The sequence below is a fragment of the Stomoxys calcitrans genome, chromosome 5, assembly GCF_963082655.1.
Source record: "Stomoxys calcitrans chromosome 5, idStoCalc2.1, whole genome shotgun sequence".
Classification (NCBI taxonomy): Eukaryota; Metazoa; Arthropoda; class Insecta; order Diptera; family Muscidae; genus Stomoxys; species Stomoxys calcitrans.
In genome coordinates, this window is record NC_081556.1 from 82,346,627 (window position 1) to 82,370,335 (window position 23,709).

The window sequence follows — 23,709 nt, forward strand, 5'->3', positions numbered from 1 at the left end:
TAAAAACTTTGCACAAATACTTCCTATTAGTGGAAGCCACCGTAGCGCAGAGGTGAATATGTCCGCCTATGACACTGAACGCATGTGTTCGAATCCTGGCGTGAACGTCAGAAAAACAATTACAGTGATGGTTAGATACTGGCGACATTTTTAAGGTACCATGCCATGTAAAAACTTCTCCTCAAAGAGGTGTTGCACTGCGGCACGCCGTTCGGACTAAGCTTTAAAATGGAGGCCCCTTACCACAGAGCTTTAACTTGAATCGGCCAGCATTCGTTGATGTGTGAGAAGTTTTCCCATATTCCTTAATGGAATGCTCATGGGCAAATTTACATTTGCACTTCCAATTAGTGTAGGTCGGTTGGGATTGTAAATGGGCCATATCGGTCTATGTTCTGATATAGCTGCCATAGAAAACGATTTCGGATCACGACTTCTTAGGCCTCTAGAGGGCGCAAATATTATCCGATTTGACTGAAATTAAGCTTGAAGTATTTTGTTTAGAATTCCAACAACTATGAAAAATATGGCCTGAATCAGTCTATAACCTTAAAAAGCATATATACCGATCCCCCGATTTTATTTCTTGAGCCCCTTTAGGGCGCAATCGCACAGTAACTTATACTTTGGTCTTCACCATCTAATACAAGAATGGTTCGAATAGGTCTAAAACCTGATATAGCTCCAATAGCATAAAATTTGTTATCCATTTTCACTTGTTTGACTATAAGAAAATACCGGACAAAAACTTGACAAATGCGATCCCTATTGGATGGGGGGTATATAATATTCACCCGGCTAAACTTAGCACTCTTTAACTTTTTATAATTGCTTTTATACATGCCTATATCCTCCTTGTGAAATATCTATTTACAATTTTTTCTTTCTTCGCGAAATCTGATTTCATCTATTTTTCAATTCTCATTATAAAAAATCTCCTTCGTGGTTGCTTGCGTAAATTTTGTTTAAATGAAATGTCACAGGGAGACTGAGCATGTCATAAACATGGACAATTCCCACAACACTTGTTGAGATATTTTCATTCATATCGGTTTTTTTCATTTTGTGTTCCTCTTCGAGTTCTGCTTTGAAAAAATCTTTGAATTAATTTAACAAGAGATCTTCTTAACATTCAAGTATCGCATTTAAATGCCGACAAAGCTGCTTTAAAATTGCGATACAGAAAGATTTTCTCAGCATTACGGAATGTTGACTGGCGTCCGTATTTAAAAGGAAAACCCGCATGAGTCGTTAGTTTTTTTGCATTTTATGGCTCATAAAGTAGGGTCAATTATTAAGCGTTTCCGTGCAGAAGATTTGGTAGAAAATACTTGACACAGCGACCTTTGAATTGAAAATTAAACATGGCAAATATTAAGAATCCTTTTAACGACATATATGTACATACGGAAAGTACGACGAAAGGTAAATCTGCCTTGAATCACCTGTTCATAAACAAAGTGAAGCAAATATTTTGGATGTGTGAAACAAAAGCAAAAAGTCATTGGGCCAAAATTTGTATACCCACCATCATGGAGCTTTTGTAAAACTTAATTCGTTTTTGATAGGTACTAGGAGATAATGTGATCAGAATAAAATGATTATACTGGCTCTCGTGCTACCAACATAAGTTTGTAGTAGGTATAAAAATAAAAACAAGTAAACAGGCGTTAAGTTCCGCCGGGCCCAACTTTGGACACCCACCACCTCGGGTATGTATGTAAACCACCTTTCGTCAAAATCCGGCGAAAAATGCAAAATTTATGTCCCATAGCAGCTATATCGAAATATGGTCCAATTCGGACCAAATACTAATAAGAACAAGTAATTGTTTGAATATGTATAAAAAAAAGTTTGGCCTTTTAACTATTTATTTAAGTAATTGCGGATTTTTCATATAGTCGGCGTTGACAAATTTTTTCAACGGCTTGTGTCTCTGTAATTGCATTCTTTCTTCTGCCAGATATCAGCTGTTACTTTTAGCTTGTTTAGAAAAAAGGTGCGCGAAATTTTGTTTACATTTGTTTGTTTGGCGTCAATTTTAATATGGGTACCACATGTATTGAAAGAAATTCATGTAACAAACCGAATCAACGCTTGTGATATGCACTTTAAACGCAATGAATTCGATCCGTTTTTAAAACGAATCATAACTGGAGATGAAAAATGGATTGTTTATAACAACGTTAGTCGAAAACGATCATGGTCCAAGCATGGTGAACCAGCTCAAACCACTTCAAAGGCTGACATCCACCAAAAGAAGGTTATGTTGTCTGTTTGGTGGGATTGGAAGGGTGTGGCATATTTTGAGCTGCTTCCAAGGAACCAAACGATTAATTTGGATGTTTACTGTCAACAATTGGACAAATTGAATACAGCCATCAAGGAGAAGCGACCAGAATTGGTCAATCGTAAAGGTGTCATATTCCACCAGGACAACGCTAGACCGCACACATCTTTGGTCACTCGCCAAAAACTGAGTGAGCTTGGCTGGGAACTTTTGATGCATCCACCATATAGCCCTGACCTTGCACCATCAGACTTCCATTTATTTCGATCTTTGCAGAACTCCTTAAATGGTAAAACTTTCGGCAATGATGAGGCTATAAAATCGCACTTGGTTCAGTTTTTTGCAGATAAAGGCCAGAAGTTCTATGAGCGTGGAATACTAAATTTGCCAGGAAGATGGCAAAAGGTTATCGAACAAAATGGCAATTATATATTTGATTAAAGTTCATTTTAAGTTTTATTAAAAATGCATTTACTTTCTTTTAAAAAATCCGCAATTACTTTTTGGGCAACCCAATATCATATCATCGTCTGCGTAGCAGACGTGCTCAAATTCCTTCTCCGTAATAGGTCATTTATGGTGGTCACCCATAGGAGTGGCGATAAAATGTCCCCCTGTGGCGGGCCCTGCGCCACTTTTTCTCTTGTATTTATGCCATGGGACACACAATTTATCTACCTGTTCCTTAGCATACGGTTTATCCAGTCTCTAAAGATCGGGTCCACCCGGTACTGGTCTAAGGATTGGATCATTGTGTCGGTCCGCACATTGTTTAAAGCCCCCTCGATGGCAATGCATACCGCCAGTGTGTACGTTTTTGCATTAAAGGATTCTTCTATTTTATGCACAACCTCGGGCAGGGCAGTCTCCACCGATCTTCCCTTGACAGAGACATGCTGCTTGTGTTTGAGCAGTTCGCTGGATGTCCTACTCTTTATCGTGGTGTCCACAATACGTTCCATTGTTTGGAGTAGAAAGGACGTAAGGCTTATGGGTCTATAGGCCTTTGGTGTCGCATAACTTGTATTGCCGGGCTTGGGTGTAAACACCACCCTTGCCTCCTTCCAGGATTTCTGAGTTTATGCAAGTTCTAGGTACGCTGTGAAAATGTTGGACAGATGATGCGCCAGATAGTCTGCCTTCTTCTGTAATAACGACGGCAATATTCCATCAGGTCCGGGTTACTTAGATGGTTTGAGTCCATTTAAGTCACCCGGACCTGATGCAACATACTCCATTTGCAACACATCGAAATATCCATTTACGACCTTATAAAGTATATCAGTAAAGTATTGATCAGCGTAAAAATCTAAGACCATCTAGATCCATCAATTTCCGACCCTATAAAGTATATCAGTGAAGTATTGATCAGCGTAAAAATCTAAGACCATCTAGCCATGTCGGTCCCTCTGTCTGTTGAAATCACGCTACAGTCTTGAAAAATAGAGATATTGAGCTGAAATTTTGCACAGATTCTTTTTTTGTCCATAAGCAGGTTAAGTTCGAAGATGGACTATATCGGACTATATCTTAAGATAGGCCCCATATGTACCGATCCGCCGATTTAGGATCTTAGGCCCATAAAAGCCACATTTATTGTCCGAGTTTGCTGAAATTTGGGACAGTGAGTTTTGTTAGGCCACTCGACATCCTTCTTCAAATCGGTCCAGATTTGGATAAAGCTGCCATATAGACCGATCCGCCGATTAAGAGTCTTAGGTCCATAAAATCCACATTGGTTATCCGATTTTGCTGAAATTTTGGAACGTGAGTTGTGTTGGGCCACTCGACATGTTTCTTCAATTTGGCCCAGATCGGTTCAGATTTAGATATAGCTGCTACCGATAACTCGGTTTAAGGTTTTGGGCCCATAAGAGGAGCATTTATTGTCCTATTTTGCCAAAATTTGAGACAGTGAGTTGTGTTAAGCCCCTCGACATCCCTCTTCAATTTGGCCCAGATCGGTCCAGATTTGGATACAGCTGCCAAATAGACCGATCTCTTGATTTAAAGTTTTGGGCCCATAAAAGGCGCATTTATTATCCGATGTCGCCGAAATTTGGGACAGTGAGTTGTGTAAGGTCCTTCGACATCCTTCTTCAATTTGGCCCAGATCGGTCCAGATTTGGATATAGTTGCCATATAAACCGACCTCTCGATTTAAGATCTTGCGCCCATAAAAGGCGCATTTATTGTCCTATTTTGTCAAAATTTGAGACAGTGAGTTGACATCCCTCCTCAATTTGGCCCAGATCGGTGCAGATTTGGATACAGCTGCCAAGTAGACCGATTTCTTGATTTAAAGTTTTGGGCCCAAAAAGGCGCATTTATTATCCGATGTCGCCGAAATTTGGAACAGTGAGTTGTGTTAGGTCCTCCGATACTCGTCCTCAATTTGGCTTAAATCGGTCTAGATTTGGATATAGCTGTCAAATAGACCGATCTCTCGATTTAAGGTTTTGAGCCCATAAAAGGCGCACTTGTTGTCTTTTCGACAAAAGTTGGGACAGTGAGTTGAGTTAGGCTCTTCGAGATTTTTCTGCAACTTGGCCCAAATCGGTCCAGGTTTGGATATAGCTGTCATATAGACCGATAGAAGGTTCTATTCGATATTTCAGCAGATACGCAAGATCAAAGTCTGACTAGATTTGGAGACAAGATCTATATATTAAAAGTAGTAAGTAGACTAGGTGCTATAGGATATTATATAGTCGGCTCCGCCCGACTTTTGCCTTTCCCTACAGGTTTTTAATAATCTTTTGATTATTTTGAAAAATAAATATTGAATAAATACTTTTTTGTCCCACTGTTATCTTACAATGACTCTGACACAACTTTCATTGTCTTGCTTTGCATTCATTGTGAGACATATGTGATGACATGGACGTTTACATACATTGAACAAGCTTCACACAACCTTGGATTGTGTGAAACTTATACTTGTCATGCAATTCCCCCGACAAATTACCATCTGAATTTGTATTTGTGTGACTGGATTTACAGTTTTTTTTTATAAAACTTGTAAAGTGTTTAAGTACTTATTTGAATATGGAATCAAAGGGAAGAGCTCCTCTAAAATTTGCATATCATAAACCAGATAAAAATTGTTGAATATGTTGTTTTTCTAGTCTTGTGATATATGTATTGTCAACTAGTGTGGGTTTCGTTAAACAAGGTTTCATGAAATTGAATCAATAAAACCATCACCATGGATTCTGATTAAATTGCATACACATTAACGCAGTTTTAGGAAAGTTTATTCGAAGGATGGTTAAAAAGGGTGATTTTTTAGCCACTATCTGGTTTAAACAGAAATTAGGATCTGTCACCTCACGCTCCAACCTTTTGCCCAAAATGCAAGAGCTTGACTTGCATGACATGTGGTTTCAACAAGACGGTGCCACATACCACACAGCACGCGTAACAATGGACTTATTGAGAGGCGAGTTCGATGAACATTACAATTCACGTTCAGGACCGGTCAACTGGCTGCCTAGATCGTGCGGTTTAACGCCTTTAGACTGCTTTTTGTGGGGCTATGTTACAGCTCATGTCTATACAGACAAGTCCGCTTCAGTTGACGCATTGGAAGACAACATTGAAGCATTTATTCGAGAGATATCGGACGAAATGTTGGAAAGACTACATCCAAAAAAAAGTTGATTCCAAACATGTTCATTTCAGTACCATACGATATTGATAGCAAAGGAACACCGTATGGTACAAAAACAATACCGGATGGTATAGATGAAGAACAAAATGATTAGTATCGTTTGGTACTGGCCTTATAACCAAACTGGTATTGGTTTTAATACCAATCTGTTATTGGTTTTAGCACCAGACCGTTATTGGTCCTAACGAACCATAAAAAAAAATTTAAATAATTTTATTTCAATTATTTATGTTAATAATTACAAAAAGTAATGTGACACCGATAAGCATCCGGAATAAGTTGAAAACCAACTGGACAAAATTCGGAAGGCTACTCAGAAGAAGACTTGGGCAAGACAATTTAGATTTTCCACGCACAGAAGAGATTGACGAAAATGTCAACAGGATTACGACTGCACTGGTGGGGTCCTTCGAAGACAGTTGTCCTCTTCGGGAAAGGAAATCAGCCTAAGGAAAACCCTGAATGACCGGAGAGATTCGCAATATTGGGAAAGAAGTCCGCAGACTTTTTAACAGAGCACGTCGTAAAAAAGCGGAAGTTTATTGGGTTGTGTATTAAACACGGCTCAAGAATACATTAATATTACCAGTGCGGCAAAACGTGCCTCCTGGAAGCTTTTCTGCGAACAGGTCGATAGCGTTAATGACGCCGCCTAGATAAAAAGTTTCTCTCAAAAACCCATGTTCAAACTGAAACTTTAGTAGACGACATGAGAGTGAGAGCAGAGACAACGGAGGACATGTTGAGGCTTTTGATGAAAACCCATTTTCCACAGGATACGAAGGGACTCACGGAGACACTGGAATTTTGGAATAATGACATTGATCGAAGGTTTATAATAACGGAATTTATGGTGAAGGAATCCTTGGGGAGCTTCAAACCATTTAAGTCACCCGGACCTGATGGAATATTTCTGGCGTTACTGCAGAAAGAGGCAGACTATCTGGCGCCTCGTCTGGCCAAAATTTTCAAAGCGTGCCTAGTACTTCCATATACTCCGAAAGTCTGGCAAGAAGCAAGGGTGGTGTTTATACCCAAGTCCGGCAAGGCAAGTTATGCGACACCAAGGGCCTACAGACCCATAACCTTTACGTCCTTTCTACTCAAAACCATAGAACATATTGTGGACACCATGAGTATGGCATCCAGCGAACTGCTGAGATACAAAGATCGCTGGAGACTGCCCTGCACGAGGCTGTGCATAAAATACAATAGTAGAATCCTTGGATGTCAAACGGTACACACTGGCGGTATGCATTGACGGGTGGACCGATCCTTAAAGACTGGACAAACCATATGCTAAGGCACAGGTGGATAAATTGAGTGTCCCATGGCATAAATAGAAGGGAGCAAGTGGCACAGGGAACGCCACAGGGGGCATTTTATAGCCGCTCCTATGGGACGATGTGTTATGATTCTTCTAAGGGGTAAGGATCCGAACGTGCTATGCAGAAGGGCCGAAAGGGTCTTGCATATGGCATATGACTGGGCTAGACTCAGAGGTCTCAATATTAATCCAGAGAAGACTAAAATATGCCTGTTCACGAGGAAGACGAAGGTGGGCCAATTAAACGCATCACGTTTCCTTAATAAGATGATTTCGATATCAGACAATGGCAAATACTTAGGTGTGATGTTGGACAGGAAACTGAATTGGAAGTGGCACATTAAGGAGCGTACTGAGAAGGCTCACAGATGTTGGACACTATGTAGACGCGCCGTAGGCTCGAAATGGTGCCTGAATCCGAGGATAGTCCACTGGCTCTACAGGAGCGTGATTAGACCAATACTTACTTACGCCTCAGTAGTTTGGTGGACTGCTATTGAGAAAGAGTGTTACGTAAGGACCATACAACAGGTTCAGAAAACATGTTGTCTTTGCATAGGCAAAGCGATGAGGACCACGCCCACTAGGGCACTGGAAACTATTCTAGATATCCGACCAATTGAAATACAGATTAAGTGTGAGGCAGCCACTACGGCTATGAGACTTAAGACGATGGGATAATGTATTGAGGATGGGAGCAGCTCATCGCGGTATAATCGAGGTGACGATAGGAAACCTGGAAGAAAGGGAAGAGATTTCCGATCGGATACCTGAGATGAACCTCGGAGTCGAGTGCGAGGCACTGCTGCCATCGGCACAGTCTTGGATTGACGGAACCCTAGTATTGCCATCTGGAAGATCATGTTACACGGATGGATCAAAGCTAGAGGACAGAGTGGGCCTGGGGGTTTACATTGAAAACTCAGGGACTGAGATCTGTTTTAGACTGCCTCACCATAAAAGGGTCCTGCAGGCGGAGATTTGGGCGATCACGGAATGCGTGAAGTGGTGTGGTGCTAACGCAAGGACGACAAGTATGAACATCTTTACCGACAGTAAAATAGCCATAAGGGCAATAACAACCAGGACGGTAAGGTCATGAACAGTCTTGCAGTGTAAGAAGGAGATTAACGCCTTCTCTGAGGATGGCAAAATCCGCATCGTTTGGATGCCGGGCCATAACGGAGTAAAGGGAAATGAAAGGGAAGACGATTTGGCGGTGAAGGCCAGAGGACTGCCGTCAATAAACTTGGTTAACCCGAAGCCTTTTGGGTCGACGCAGTCCAAATTAAGGGAGTGGGCGAAGAATGCGCATGCAACATTGTGGAACAGTGAAACGGTCGATAGGATGGCGAAAATCCCATGGGGCGATCCAGATCGCGAGAAGACGAGGCTATTACTGAAAGAAACCAAGAAGGAGGTCAGTATGCTATATTGGTGTCATAACGGGACATATAGGACCACGAGCTCAGTTATGTAAAATCGGTGCGACAAGTGTTTACATGTGTAGGGGAAGCGGGGAAGATGATGAGACGTTGGAGCATTTCCTTTGTCATTGCCCGGCTTTCGCGTCCAACAGATATAGGCACTTAGGTGGAGACACAATACCGAACATGAACCAACTTAAGGGAGTGGTATTGGAAACAATTAAGGATTTTGTAAATAGCACGGAATTCCTAACTTAAAACTTTCTTTTTAGAGGTTACTTTATAGTTTTTAGAGCGCACAACAAGCTGATTACTGGCTTAGGTGTATACCCAAAGTGGCATTGGGCGGATTAGTACTTACACCCTCATTTCAACCTAACTTAACCTACAACTAGCAAGGAAGGGCAAAAGTCGGGCTGTGCCTACTTTATAATACCCTACACCGACCCTATAGGTACAAATTAGGAGCTATGTCTAATTCTGAAACAATTTTGATGGACCTCGCCGTATGGTTTTAGATGGTTTATTAAGCAATCCTTATCTAATTTTGAGTAAATATGTCCAAACTATAATAACTGCGATTGACAAATTACAAAGTTATTGAAATTTTGTCGAACAAACTTCTCAGATAATGTTGTAGGTGCCGTTGCGTTGTGCAAAGTTTTGGCAATATTGGTCATATAAATGCGCTTGCAGTGATCCTAGAAGTGGAGCGATATACACATATGACAGCTATATTTAAATCTAGGCTAGAGTCATAAGAAAATCCTTCCTGCCAAACTTCGAGAGAATCGGTCAAAAAATTGGCACTTTAATGCAATATTTCTCAAAATCGGAACCGAACACTGATTTTGGTAATAAAATTCAATGATTTGCAAGCGTTGCTCGTTAGTAAGTCTATTCATGATGAAATGTCAAAGCATACTGAGCATCTTTCTCTTTGACACCATGTCTGAAATCCCACGTGATCTGTCAAATACTAATGCATGAAAATCCTAACCTCAAAAAAATCACCCTTTATATGAGAGCTATACCTAAATCTGAACCGATTTGGAGCAAACTTCTCAGATACTGTAGCAGTCGTCGAAAAACGCGTTTCGCATAATTTTTGCAAGATGGGTCAATAAATGCGCTTTCTGTGACTCAAGAAGTTAAAATCGGGAAATATACAATATATATGAGAGAAATATCTGAAATTGAACCGATTTCAATGAAATTTACAAGAAATGTCGAAAGTCAAGAGGAAATCCTTCCTGCCAAATTTCGAGAGAATCGGTTATTAAATTACCATTTTATTGCAATAATACTGCATATCGGACGAACACATTTGTATGGGAGCTATATCTAAATCTAAACTGATTTTGACCAAACATTACAAAGTTTTAGGAAGATTGGTCAGTACAAGCGCTTGCAGTGGCTCTAGGAGTGAAAATCGGGCGATATACATATTAGGTTGCCCAAAAAGTAATTGCGGATTTTTAAAAAGAAAGTAAATGCATTTTTAATAAAACTTAGAATGAACTTTAATTAAATATACTTTTTTTTACCCTTTTTTTTAAAGCAAGCTAAAAGTAACAGCTGATAACTGACAGAAGAAAGACTGCAATTACAGAGTCACAAGCTGTGAAAAAATTTGTCAACGCCGACTATATGAAAAATCCGCAATTACTTTTTGGGCAACCCAATATATGAGAGCTATATCTAAATCTGAACCGATTTCCATTAAATTCACCAGAAATGTTGAGAGAATGAGTCCTAATTCTTCAAATCGGGCGAACATATATATGGGAGCTATATTCAAATCTGAACCGATTTCTATGAAATTCACCAAATTTCGATAGAATCTGTTGAAAAATGACCATTTTAATGCATTATTATTGCAAATCGGACGAACATAATATGGGAGCTATATCCAAATCTGAACCGATTTCTTTCAATTTCAATAGGCTTTGTCTTTAGGCAAAAAAATATGCCCATACCAAATTTTAAGACGATCGGATGAAAACTGCGACCTGTACTTTCTACACAAATTAACATGGACAGACGGACGGACAGACAGACGGACATAGCTAAATCGAATCAGAAAGTGATTCTGAGTCGATCGGTATACTTATCAATGGGTATATATCTCTTCCTTCTGGGTGTTACAAACAAATGCACTAAATTATAATACCCTGTGGTGTAGGGTATAAAAAAGGTGAAATATTCATCCAGCTATCCGCTGTGGTAAAAAAATATTAATATTATATGAAGTTGTTTGATATGAATGTCAGACCACTTTTCATTCTATAAAAATTAACATCTGAGATGCCATACAAAATGAAACCACTGTAACAAATTTCTTGAAAAAAGGCAATGCATGAAATCTATGGAAAAAATCTACCAAATGTTACAAAATATGTAAATGCGAATACAAAGTAAACCATGAAAATACATCCCACCATCCGGATGTCTTGTATTGCCAAAGGGACGCAGAGGCATAGAAATAACAAGTAGAAGACCATTAAGTTCGGCCGGGACGAATCTTACATACCCTCCACCATGGATCGCATGCGATAACTTCTTTGAATGACTTTTTCAAATACATATACAAGAGCTACATCAAGTTATAGACCGATATGGACCGTACTTGTCATGGCTGTTAAAAGTCATAGAAAAGTACCACCTACAAAATTTTAGGCAAATCGTGTAATGATTGCGTCCTACAGAGGCTAAGGCAGTCAAATTGGGAGATTGGTTTACAAGGCAGTTATATCAAGTTATAGACCGTTTAAGAGTGTACATGGCACATTTATTGAAGGTCAAAACAGAACGCTACGTTCAGAATTTCAGTCAAATTGGATAAGAAATGCGCCCTCTAAAGCTCAAAATCAAATCTGGAGATCGGTTCTTAGACAGCTTTATCAGGTAATAGACTGATTCAGCCTATACTAAGCACAGTTGTTAGAAGTCATACCAAAACGAATGTGCAAAATTTCAGCCAAATCGGACAAGAGTTACGCCCTCTAGAAGCTCAAGAAATCAAACCGCGAGATCGGTTTATATGGCAGCTATATTAAAACATGGACCGATTTGGCCCATCTAAATACAATCCCAATCGACCTGCACTAATAGAAGTATTTGTGCACTTTTTCAAGCGCGTGTTTTCAAAAGACAGACGGAGTGACTTGGTTAGATGAACTATAATGACGCTCAAGAATATATATACCTGATGGAGCCTTTGCTAAATATTTCGAGGTATTACAAACGAAATGACGAAATTAGCATGGCCTCATCCTAAGGTGCAGGGTATAAAGATTAGGTTTTTATTATTGCAACTGTTTTTTGATAACAAAATTAAAAAATGCAAATCATGTTTTTGGTTTGTATAAAAAATTCACTCAATACTTCTGCTCAAAGCAGACTGAGGCTATTGCACTCGGAAAGTTTGTGTGCGTCTTATAAACGAAGGAGAAGGAGGAAAGGAATTATTCATGTCTGAATTAAAAAAACACTGCATCTGTTTATAAAGGGTGATTTTTTTGAGGTTAGGATTTTCATGCATTAGTATTTGACAGATCACGTGGGATTTCAGACATGGTGTCAAAGAGAAAGATGCTCAGTATGCTTTGACATTTCATCATGAATAGACTTACTAACGAGCAACGCTTGCAAATCATTGAATTTTATTACCAAAATCAGTGTTCGGTTCGAAATGTGTTCATTCACCGTAACGTTGCGTCCAACATCCATCGAAATATCCATCTCCGACCCTATAAAGTATATATATGCTTGATCGTCGTAAAAATCTAAGACGATGTAGCCATGTCCGTCCGTCTGTCTGTTGAAATCGCGCTACAGTCTTTAAAAATAGAGATATTAGGCTAAAACTTTGCACAGATTCTATTTTTGTCTATAAGTTCAAAGATGGGCTCTATCCGACTTCATCTTGATATAGCACCCATATACACCGATCCGCCGGATTAGGGTCTAAGGCCCATAAAAGTCACATTTATTATCCGATTTTGCTGAAATTTGGGACAGTGAAATGTGTTAGCCCACTCGACATCCTTTTTTATTTTGACCTAGATCGGTCCACATTTGGATATAGCCGCAATATAGACCGATATCTCGATTTAAGGCTTTTGACCCATAAAAATCTCATTCATTGTCCGAAATTTGGGATAGTGAGCAATGTTAGGCCCCTCGATATCTTTTTGCAATTTGGCCTACAACTGTCCAGATTTGGATATAGCTGTCATATAAACCAATCTCTCGATTAAAGGTTTTGGGCCCATAAAAGGCGCATTTATTGTCCGATGTCGCCGACATTTGGGAGAGTGAATTGTGTAAGGCCCTTCGCCGTCCTTATTCAACTTAGACGAGATCGGTCCATATTCGGATATGGCTGCCATATAGACCGATCTCTCGATTTAAGGTTTTGGGCCCATAAAAGGCGCATTTATTGTCCGATTTTGTCGAAGTTTGGGGCAGTTAGTTGTTTTAGGCCCTTCAACATTCTTCTTAAATTTGGCGCAGATCGGTACAAAATTGGATATAGCTGCCATACAGACCGATCTCTCGATTTAAGGTCTTGGGGCCATAAAAGCACATTTATTGTCCGATTTCGACGAAGTTTGGGACAGTGAGTTGTGTTAGGCCCTTCGACAGCCCTCTGCAATTTGGCCTTAATCGTTTCAGATTTGGATATGGCTGCCATATAGACCGATCTCTTGATTTAAAGCTGAAATTTGACACAGTGTCTTATGTTGGGCTTTTCGACATCCGTGTCGTATATGGTTGGGATCGGTGGGATACCCCCCACCGCGGATATATATCCAAAGTTCGGCCCGGCCGAATTTAACGCTTTTTTTTTTTTTTTTTTTTTTTTTTTTTTTGATGCTACCTTACATTTTGATACCCAAAGATCGATGTGAAACTTTCTAAAGAAGCCAGTTGAGAATTTCAGGCCTTAAGATGAAATATGTTAGCAAAATACATATTTACCTTTTGATTTATGGTTGGAACTTCAACTCTAACATGCTTTACTGCTGTGACTGCAATAAAATGAACGGCGTATTCTTTCTATACCATTTGTCGCAGTTTTGTAATCATTTTGGGACACTCTAATGTACATATACCCTTGTTCATCATGACATTTTAAGGCTATCAGTCATGCCCATCCATCTCTCGAATTCACGATTCAAATGAATGAAACCGAATTCACGATTCAAATGATGAATGAATGATCTTCAAAATAATTTCATGATTTTTCGAACATCGTCTAGCACAGGATCATATTCAATGCTTTCGATTCAAAGAATAGCATAGGAAGGAACTTATAAAAGTAAAGCAAATATGCACTAAATTTCCCATGAATATTCTATTAAGGAACAGGGGATACTTCTCTCATATCAACGAGTGCAGTGCGGTTAAAGTTTAAGCTCAATAATAAGGTGCCACATATCGACACCACTTGGTAGAAAAGTTTTGACATACCACCATACCTCACAAATGTACAATTTTCGCTGTAAAATTTTTAGCGGGGGTTATCCCCTTACATTTTTCTGATGCTCACGCCGGGATTTGAATCCAGGCGTTCGGCGTCATAGGCGGACATGCTAACTTTTGCCACACGGCGCCCTCCCAAGTATGTGCTTTAGTCAAAACACTTTCTGGCATGGTGAATCGCGAATTCTAATACGCCATGTATACTCATCAACACCTTTATCAAAATGATTAAAGTGCTTTACATACCCAACGATGGTGTAGAGCACTCTTTTGTTTTGAAAGAGGGCTCAATAGGGCCCGTCGCTGTGCAGTTGGTCAATGTGGTATACGCACATAAAGCACTTGCAATGACATTCGACAAATGTTCAAGTGCACAACAATAAGAGTTTGGCAATGTTTATATGTTTTGTTGTTCTAAGCATTGATGGTTAGTTTGTGTCGAAATAGTAAAAAATAAGTATTTTTGCTCTCTTACTGCGCTTAAGAAAACTAAGGGACTTATTGAGCCCTGTTTCAGAAAAAAAGAGTGCTCTACATCGTACTTAATTGTCGTTGGGTATGTAGAGCACCTTAATCAATTTGACAAAGGTGTTGATGAAGATATATGGCGTAACAGTAATCGCGATCCACCAAAGTGGTCAAAGTGTTTTGACAACAGCACTCACTTAGCTCTCTCTCTCTCTCTCTCTCCCTCTCTATGCCATTCTTTGAATAGAAAGCATTCAATTTAAAACTCGAAATGGAATATTTTGAAAAAATCACGAAAAACTAAAGCAATTTTGTTTCAGCCATGGCATTTACATGTCTGATATAGTCAAAACCACCTCATATTTAAAAGCTTGATTTAGACTATGTTAATGAACTTATGTGTAACTAAACACAAAAATGAAACCGCAAATACTCTACTTGTCTAATTAATTTTTCAAATGTCACATACGTTTGCCACCTGTGCGGATAATTTCTTATTTATGAAATTGATTTACCCCCCCTAGACGATGGCAACAAACTCGGTATCATAATTCCTTCATCATACGCGCCCTAAATAGTTTAATATGCTACAGCCTCCAGCCATCATGTGTCTTCGCAGCTGCTGGGAAACTTAATTATTTTCTAAAGATGCCTCCGAGGCTTGCTAATTGACTTATACAATTACTATGGGTACACAACAGAAACCGCATTAAACGGTTTACAAAATACTTAAAAGTTCACATGAAGTGAGGTGACTTAATTAGTATTGAAATGGCATAAGTATTTGTGCCTTGTCTATCACAGAAGGTAAAATGACTACGTCATTAAACATTTAAGCCATTCAGAGTTTTACAATAAAACAAGTAAAAAGGCCACCACCTAGGGTATATATGTAAATCACCTTTCGTCAAAATCCGGTAAAAAATGCATACCTTAGGCCCCGATCTGAACCATATACGACACGGATGTCGAAAAGCCATACATAAGTCACTGTGTCAAATTTCAGTGAAATCGGATTATAAATAAGACTTTTATGGGGCCAAGATTTCAAATCGAGATATCGGTCTATATGACTGATATATCCAAACCTGGACCTGAGATCTGAGAAATATTAAAGAAGAATATCGAAGGGCCTAACACAACTCCCTGTTCAAAATTTCGGCGTAATCGGACAATAAATGCGTCTTTTATGGCCCTAAAACCTTAAATCGAGAGATCGGTCTATATGGCAGCTAAAGGGTGATTTTTTTGAGGTTAGGATTTTCATGCATTAGTATTTGACAGATCACGTGGGATTTCAGACATGGTGTCAAAGAGAAAGATGCTCAGTATGCTTTGACATTTCATCATGAATAGACTTACTAACGAGCAACGCTTGCAAATCATTGAATTTTATTACCAAAATCAGTGTTCGGTTCGAAATGTGTTCAAATTTTGACAAATTTTGTTCAGCGATGAGGCTCATTTCTGGTTGAATGGCTACGTAAATAAGCAAAATTGCCGCATTTGGAGTGAAGAGCAACCAGAAGCCGTTCAAGAACTGCCCATGCATCCCGAAAAATGCACTGTTTAGTGTGGTTTGTACGCTGGTGGAATCATTGGACCGTATTTTTTCAAAGATGCTGTTGGACGCAACGTTACGGTGAATGAACACATTTCGAACCGAACACTGATTTTGGTAATAAAATTCAATGATTTGCAAGCGTTGCTCGTTAGTAAGTCTATTCATGATGAAATGTCAAAGCATACTGAGCATCTTTCTCTTTGACACCATGTCTGAAATCCCACGTGATCTGTCAAATACTAATGCATGAAAATCCTAACCTCAAAAAAATCACCCTTTATATCCAAATCTGAGCCAAATTGAAGAAGAATGTCAAAAGGTCCAACACAACTCACTGTCCCAAATTTCGGCGACATTCGATAATAAATGCACCTTTTATAGGCCCAAAACCTTAAATCGAGGGATCGGTCTATATGGCAGCTATATGCAAATCTGAACCGATCTGGCCCAACTTGAAGAAGTATGTCGAAGGCCCTTACACAACTCACTGTCCCAAATTTCTGCAAAATCGGATAAAAAATGTGGCTTTTATGGGCCTAAGACTTTAAATCGGCAGATCGGTCTATATGGCAGCTATATCCAAATCTGGACCGATCTGAGCCAAATTGAATAAGAATGTCGAAGGGCCTAACATAATTCACTGTCGCAAATTTCAGCGAAATTGGATAATAAATGTGGCTTTAACAAGCCAAAGACCCTAAATCGGCGGATCGGTCCATATGGGGGCTATATCAAGATATAGTCCGATGTAGCCCATCTCCGAACTTAACCTGCTTATGGACAGAAAAAGAATCTGTGCAAAATTTCAGCTCAATATCCCTATTTTTAAAGACTGTAGCGTGATTTCAACAGACAGACGGACGGACAGACGGGCGGACATGGCTAGATCGTCTTAGATTTTTACGACGATCAGGAATATATATACTTCATAGGGTCGGATATGAATATTTCGATGTGTTGCAAACAGAATGACAAAATGTGTATACCCCCATCCTTCAGTGATGGGTATAAAAAGAGGCCTTATTAAGAATTTCATGTAGTTTTCATATGTGGGTAAGGATTCCGCAATTTAAACTTCTAAAGGGTACGGGGAACGGGAGACACAGAGCCTGTATTCTTGCAAAGAGTAGTCTCAATGTAGTTCTTCTTCCGTCGCTAAGCACTGAAGATTTAGAAGTAGCCAGCCTTGAAATAAACAAGTCTCAATATCAGAGATTCAGAGATGCCGCCTTCAAACTTAAGTCGCTTCTTCCGTACAGAAGTCTTATTGTAGGAAGTGATGCTATTACACATTCAGATATGGGAAAGTTCGGATGTCAACGAAGGGAGTCAACTGATTATTAAATTTATTATAAGTTGCAATCTGGCTCTTTGTAACAAAGGGGATAAACCGACCTTTATTACCAGGAACCGGCATGAGGTATTAGATATTACCTTTGTATGGGAAGATATAAGTGCAAGAATATACGACTGGGAAGTGTTAGATGACCATAGCTTCCCTGATCATCGTTATACTAGTTTCACCCTTGGAGAAAATACTGCAGTAGTGGTCCCTCGGCTAAACAGTAGAAAGGCAAGACAGAATTAGTTCTTTTCTGCAGGAGATACAAGTTGCCTACAGTGGAACCTATCTCCTTGGGTGGAGAGAATCTTCCATTTGCAGAAAGCGCAAAATACCTGGGTGTTTTGCTGGACAGGAAATTAAACTTCAATTTCAACATTTTGGAAAGGGATAGAAAGGCAAGCCCTATACACCTGCAAGAGAGCCATTGGTAAAAGTTGGGGGTTTAGACCGCGTGTCATGCATTAGGTTAATACTGCAGTTGTCAGACCTATAATGCTATATGGTGTTTTGTTCTGGTGGACGGCGCTTCAAAAGTCCATCTACTGATCAATACTTAACCGGATTGAAAGGATGGCTTGTTTGTGCATCACAGCCGCACTGAGAACGACACCATCTGATGCATCCGTGAGGTTAAGGGAGCTTTCTCATTGGTTATGGAACCGATTGGAACTCCTGGACATCCCTAGTAACAGAAGTTACATAGACTTCTATACGGATGGTTCCAAACTAAACGACCAGGTGAGCTTTGGGGTATACTTTAAAGATCTAGAACTGGTCATATCGAAAATGTTATCCGACCACTGCAGTGAGTATCAAGCTGAGATCTTTGCAATAAAGAAAGTGGTGGAATGGCTAAGATGTAATGTCATTACGACGATTGGCATTAATATCTTCTCAGACAGCCAGAGAACGTACTTCCGAACACAAAAACTCGCCCTCGACTGTTGCAGATCTCTCAACGAGATGGCTGAATAATTCAAAATCCACCTGTTCTGGGTGCCAGGCCACAGAGATATCCCAGGGAATTGCAAAGCGGACAAGCTTGCGAGACTAGGAACTACCCTACACATTCCAGGGATACTGGAATCTGTGCGTATGCCTCTAGCGACATGCAAGCTAAGTTTTCAGGACCAGGCCCGAAGGACAACGAGTGATAGAGGGGGCTGTGAGCATTCCAGAATAATGCGCCCTAATCTAGACTTGAAGATGTCTACTGATTTGCTGTCATTGGCTAGAACAGACGTCTAAGTCATCATGACAGGTCACTGTCTAAACGAAAAACATGCTGACAGACTGAAAGTTGCCATCAACGACTATTGCAGAAGCTGTGAGTACATCAAAGAAGAAGAGACTATAGAACACCTTCTGTGTGTGCACCAATACCGAAAAAATCACTGCAAGAAAAATTCAACAACGTTATTGGTACGTGAAAATAATTGATGCTCAATAATTTTATTAATTGAATTAATGACTTTAGTTGTTGTGTGTGTGTGTCTGTTGATACTTGACAAAAAAAAAAGATTGAAGTTATAAGTACTTTCAACAAATTTGATTTTTGAGTTAAATGTTGGTAGTTAAGGGACATTTTTTCAAAAAACAAAATACCAATTTTGTTGTTAAAAAACAATTATAATTGATAAATAGCAAATGTACGACTCACCAACCAATATTTTGTAGTGTTTTGTGCTCAAAAAATTATGTACAAACTTTGTTGTTGGCTAGCCAAGCGAATGATTGCTCACATCTAATTTTTACTTTGGGTTGTTAAAATTTTATATTGATTTGTTGCCAGAAAATTGACAAAATTTGTAGTTGATTTTTTCAACAAAATTAGTTTTTTTTCAAAATTTTTTTTATCCATGTTGAAACTTTCTCCCGTTCGTGTGGTTTCACTGTAGAGGCAACGTCTAAGTGAGTCTGATGGCAGACTGCCATAAAAACCTAACCTGGGGGCCAAATATCTGGGTACCGCATAATTGTCAGACATGGAAATATTGGACTTGTCGAGAAGAGAAAATAAGTAAAGTTACATTGAAGTTTTCCAATCTGTAGCGACACCCATCTTTAAAATCCCTCAACTAGGTAAACACACAGACAATGAAACGATTAAAGAACAACATCAACAAATTCAAAATTCCTCCGAGCTAGCTTTTATCCAATTTGAAGGATATGCGAGGAGCACCGTGGCGCAGAGGTAAGCGTGTGCCTTTTGACACTGACACTAATCCCGGCGAGAACTGCTGGCGCCTTTGTGAGGTAATCAAAAGTGCAAACTTCTCTACTAAGTGGTGTCGCTCTGCGGCACGCTGTTCAGACTCGGGAATAAAAAGGAGGTCTCTTATCATTGAGCTTAAACATGAATTGGACAGTTCTTATTGATATGAGTGATATGTCTCTGTTGTTCCTTAATACAATGTTACAATTTTTAGTATGATATGTGATTCAAATAAATGTGTTTGGAAGTCAGACACTATTAGTATAATCCTTATATTTTATATAAAAAGGAGGCCCCTTATCATTGAGCTTGAACTTGAATCGGACTGCGCTCATTGATATATGAGAAGTTTGCCCCTGTTCCTTAGTGGAATGTTCATGGGCAAAATTTGCAATTTTGCAATTTGAAGGTCGGGGCGGCCACCCAAGCACTAAGCCCTGATAATATCAACATCGTGCTTTACTCTCAAATTATGTTTGTTTGAGCCCAAATTGACAATGGTTTAGCGGAGTTTATGAGGTGAGACGTCCTCCAAACACATGGCCTCTAAATTGGATATCAAATACCTTTTACTTATTGCCAAAGTAGTTAAACGGGGCCGGTTTGAAGGGAGTTTAAGGGGCGGATTCTGAAATAATATCAGCCCTATAATGTCAAGCGTTTTGAAGGTGGATATCAAGATATTTAGGGCTAGTAGTATCGTTCAGATCCACACTAATTAATATTTTTTGTATTGGTTATCTACATTCAAAATTATATTTCAAAGCTACCACTTGGGATACCGCATTTTTAAAGATCCACGGGGCCTACTGTGTCTATCCCTATTTGAGGGTACAAAGTGTACTCTACTACCAAAGACCTTTTTTTGCTGTTCCTACAAAGACCTTTTACTGCCGTCCTACATGACAGTTTGGTGTTGTTTTTATTGGGAGGAGAGGGTCGGACCCACTGACGCTAAGACCCAAAAGATAATTAATTTGAGACCTTTAAAGTAGCGGTCTGCATGCCCTGCTGAACGGCAGGATGAAAGCACGACAGGGCGTGACCGAGATACTTGAGTCCTTATATCAATATTAGATTCGAACTCTAATGATATAGACCTTTCATGATGGTCTGATATGCCCACTTGGGACGGTTTTGGTTGTGTGGCGACCCCCTTGGTAATTACACCCAATTTTTAATATTCGATAATCGTATTCGTACACTACTTTCGAATACCTTTCATTGGAGTCCCATATGGTTCCGGTGGGTCCACATTTGATTTTGGGCGGTACTTTTGATGCGTTTTGGGCTTGGGGCGGCGCCGTAGGAACTTGGATTTTTGACATCATATTCGCTTCTACTCCCGAATACCTTTCATTGGAGTCCCATATTCTCCCTATCGACCAATTTTTAATATCAATTGCATACTCTATTCTCGAATACCTTTTATTGGGGTCCTATATTGTCCCGATCGGTCAACTTTTTATTTTGGGCGGGACTCTTAGGGCACGCCCTGGGTATTTGGGTCCAATTTTTGACACCATATTTGTATTTCACTCACGAAAGCCTTTCATTTGAGTCCCATATTGTCCCGATCGGTCCACATTGATTTTTGGGAGTACTTTTGGGGTGGTTTTGGCCTTGAGACGGCTCGCTGGGAACTTGGACTTAATTTTAAATGTCATATTCATATTCTATTCCCAAATACCTTTCATTTGAGTACCATATTTTCCCGATCGGTCCACTTTTGATTTAGGCGCTACTTATGAGGCACTTTTGGGCCTGGGACGGGCCTCTTGTTACTTGGACTCAGTTTTAATATAATAATTTAACTCCCAAATACCTTTCATTTGAGTCCCTTATTGTCCCAATCGGTAAATATTGCCTGCTGGGGGTGGTGGGGAGGCCCCCCAGACACCAAGGAATAAACTCCACTTGCAAATACCTTGATAAAAGCGTCCTGTTGGGTGGTGTTTTTGGGGGTGGGGGACCCCCCGAAACTAAGTGTGACATTGTTGTGCCAAGTTCGTATTTTACTCTTAAATATCTTTGATACCCATATTGTCCCAATCGGTAAACATGTCCGTTCGGGTGGGTTTTGGGATGGGGCGTTCCCCCAGATTATTTGGGCCCAAAATTGTATACCAATTTCGTATTTTTGGAGTACCGTAAGGTGACATACAAAATTTCGCTTAAATCGGTGCACCCATCTCTGAGATCTGCCGTTTTTGAAAATGAGGGTTAGGGAGAGGGTCTCTACAGAACAGACAAACTAACTAACAAACAAACAAATCGCAACAATTTCATTTCATTTCGATATAACAGATACATTTTTTGTATGTATACAAATACATCTTTGTATTTGTTAGTAGCAAAACTATTCAGTTTTAAATGCTGAACATAGTGTAATACTGTAAATTTCTTCTTAAATCTTCTGGCGATAACTTAAATTTATTTTGCGATATCAACTTTGCCCTTTGGGCTAAGCACAAAATGCTGGCTGTCAGCTTTTCAAAAAACCAGTATAGTCAGTATTAGATTTTTAATTAGTGCCAGAACTTTTTGCTAAACTTTCAATTAATATGGGCAACATACCTGCAAACATCTAATGTTTGCCCACTTATGTAAATAGGGGTGATTTAGTAATCAGCATCCAATGAATCATTGAAATGGTTTGCATGAATTGCTCATGGGCTTACAAGGATAACAAGTTGCTTGATAATCTCTGCCACTAAATGAGGGAAACTTATTGTTGCTGTGCCTGCTTCATAGGATAATTTATTCGCACACACAAAGGATACCATAAATCTTCATTGTTGAAAGTTAAGTGTCATTTGTACTCACTTGAAATAGCACAATATGGCCAATGAAAGTAAAATGGCCAATAATGATATGCCATAGCCCACCTCATAGATCAAATTCACACTGCTCCTCCACTGAAATGACAGAAAAAGCAAGTCCAGAATGTCAACAACAATCATGGAAGCAGCGAAAACAAAGCAATCTAATAAAATGTACAGTTTTGCAAAGCATGAAAACAATAAATTATGGAACAACAATTGAGGAGGCGATGGACGGAATGATAGGTCTTTTTTCCAAATGACTTATTTCCTTTGTGGACACTCTCGTTTGCCTACCTCTAAATCGTCCATATTAACGCAGGTGGTATAGTTCGACCATGATTTATTGGTTAACGGATGTTTAAACCATTCACCATTCAGTTCGCACTCCTTGTGGGCATATCCTGGAATGATAGAAATAAAAAAGGGAAATTAAATTACATCCTTAATAACATTATTCACAAAAAGAAAGGAAAACAAAAATGTAAAAAATCTACTCTTATTCTATGAAGTCAAAGACAATTTTGCTATTAAAGTTCAAGGACAAAGACTAGGTTTCTTAGTCAATGTTTTATAGGACTTAATAAAGTGTGATTTGTAGCTTTATCTTTTTGGCAACACTGGTTTAAACAGCTCATGCTCATTTCGTGTTTTGTCTCACTGTCAGTACTCAGTTTGGTCTATAATTTAACCATAAATCGTCTTACAAACGAACAACGGGGGAAAAATATTCAATTTTACTATCAAAATGCATGTCCTGTTAAGAAAGTTCATCGCGCTATCGATTGTGATTAGCGATGAAGCTCTTTTTGGGTACTTAAATACGCAGAATTGTCGATTTTGGAGTGAAGATCTGCCGGAAGCATTACGAGTGCTACCAAAGCATCCAGAAAAAGTCACAGTTGGGTGCGGCTTATGGGCTGGCGGCATTTTTGGACCATACTTCTTCGAAGATGATCGTATCGAATCGTGAGATGGTAACAAGCGCTACAATGAACTTTTTGAAAGGTGAGTTCGGTGAACATTTTTTTTACTTTCGGCGCCGGTCAATTGGCCGCCTAAATCGTGCGATTTAATGCCTTGAGGCT

At 39.4% G+C, this 23,709-nt stretch overlaps 1 protein-coding gene across 1 annotated transcript in view; it reads right to left on the bottom strand.

Annotated features, from left to right (window-relative positions):
• The window catches only part of LOC106088443 (parathyroid hormone/parathyroid hormone-related peptide receptor), a 337,338-nt gene that overhangs the window by 62,982 nt on the left and 250,647 nt on the right, over positions 1–23,709 (bottom strand). The window contains 2 exon segments of the mRNA XM_059368475.1: positions 22,626–22,717; positions 22,919–23,025. Of these exon segments, the coding sequence (XP_059224458.1) occupies positions 22,626–22,717; positions 22,919–23,025 (199 nt within the window).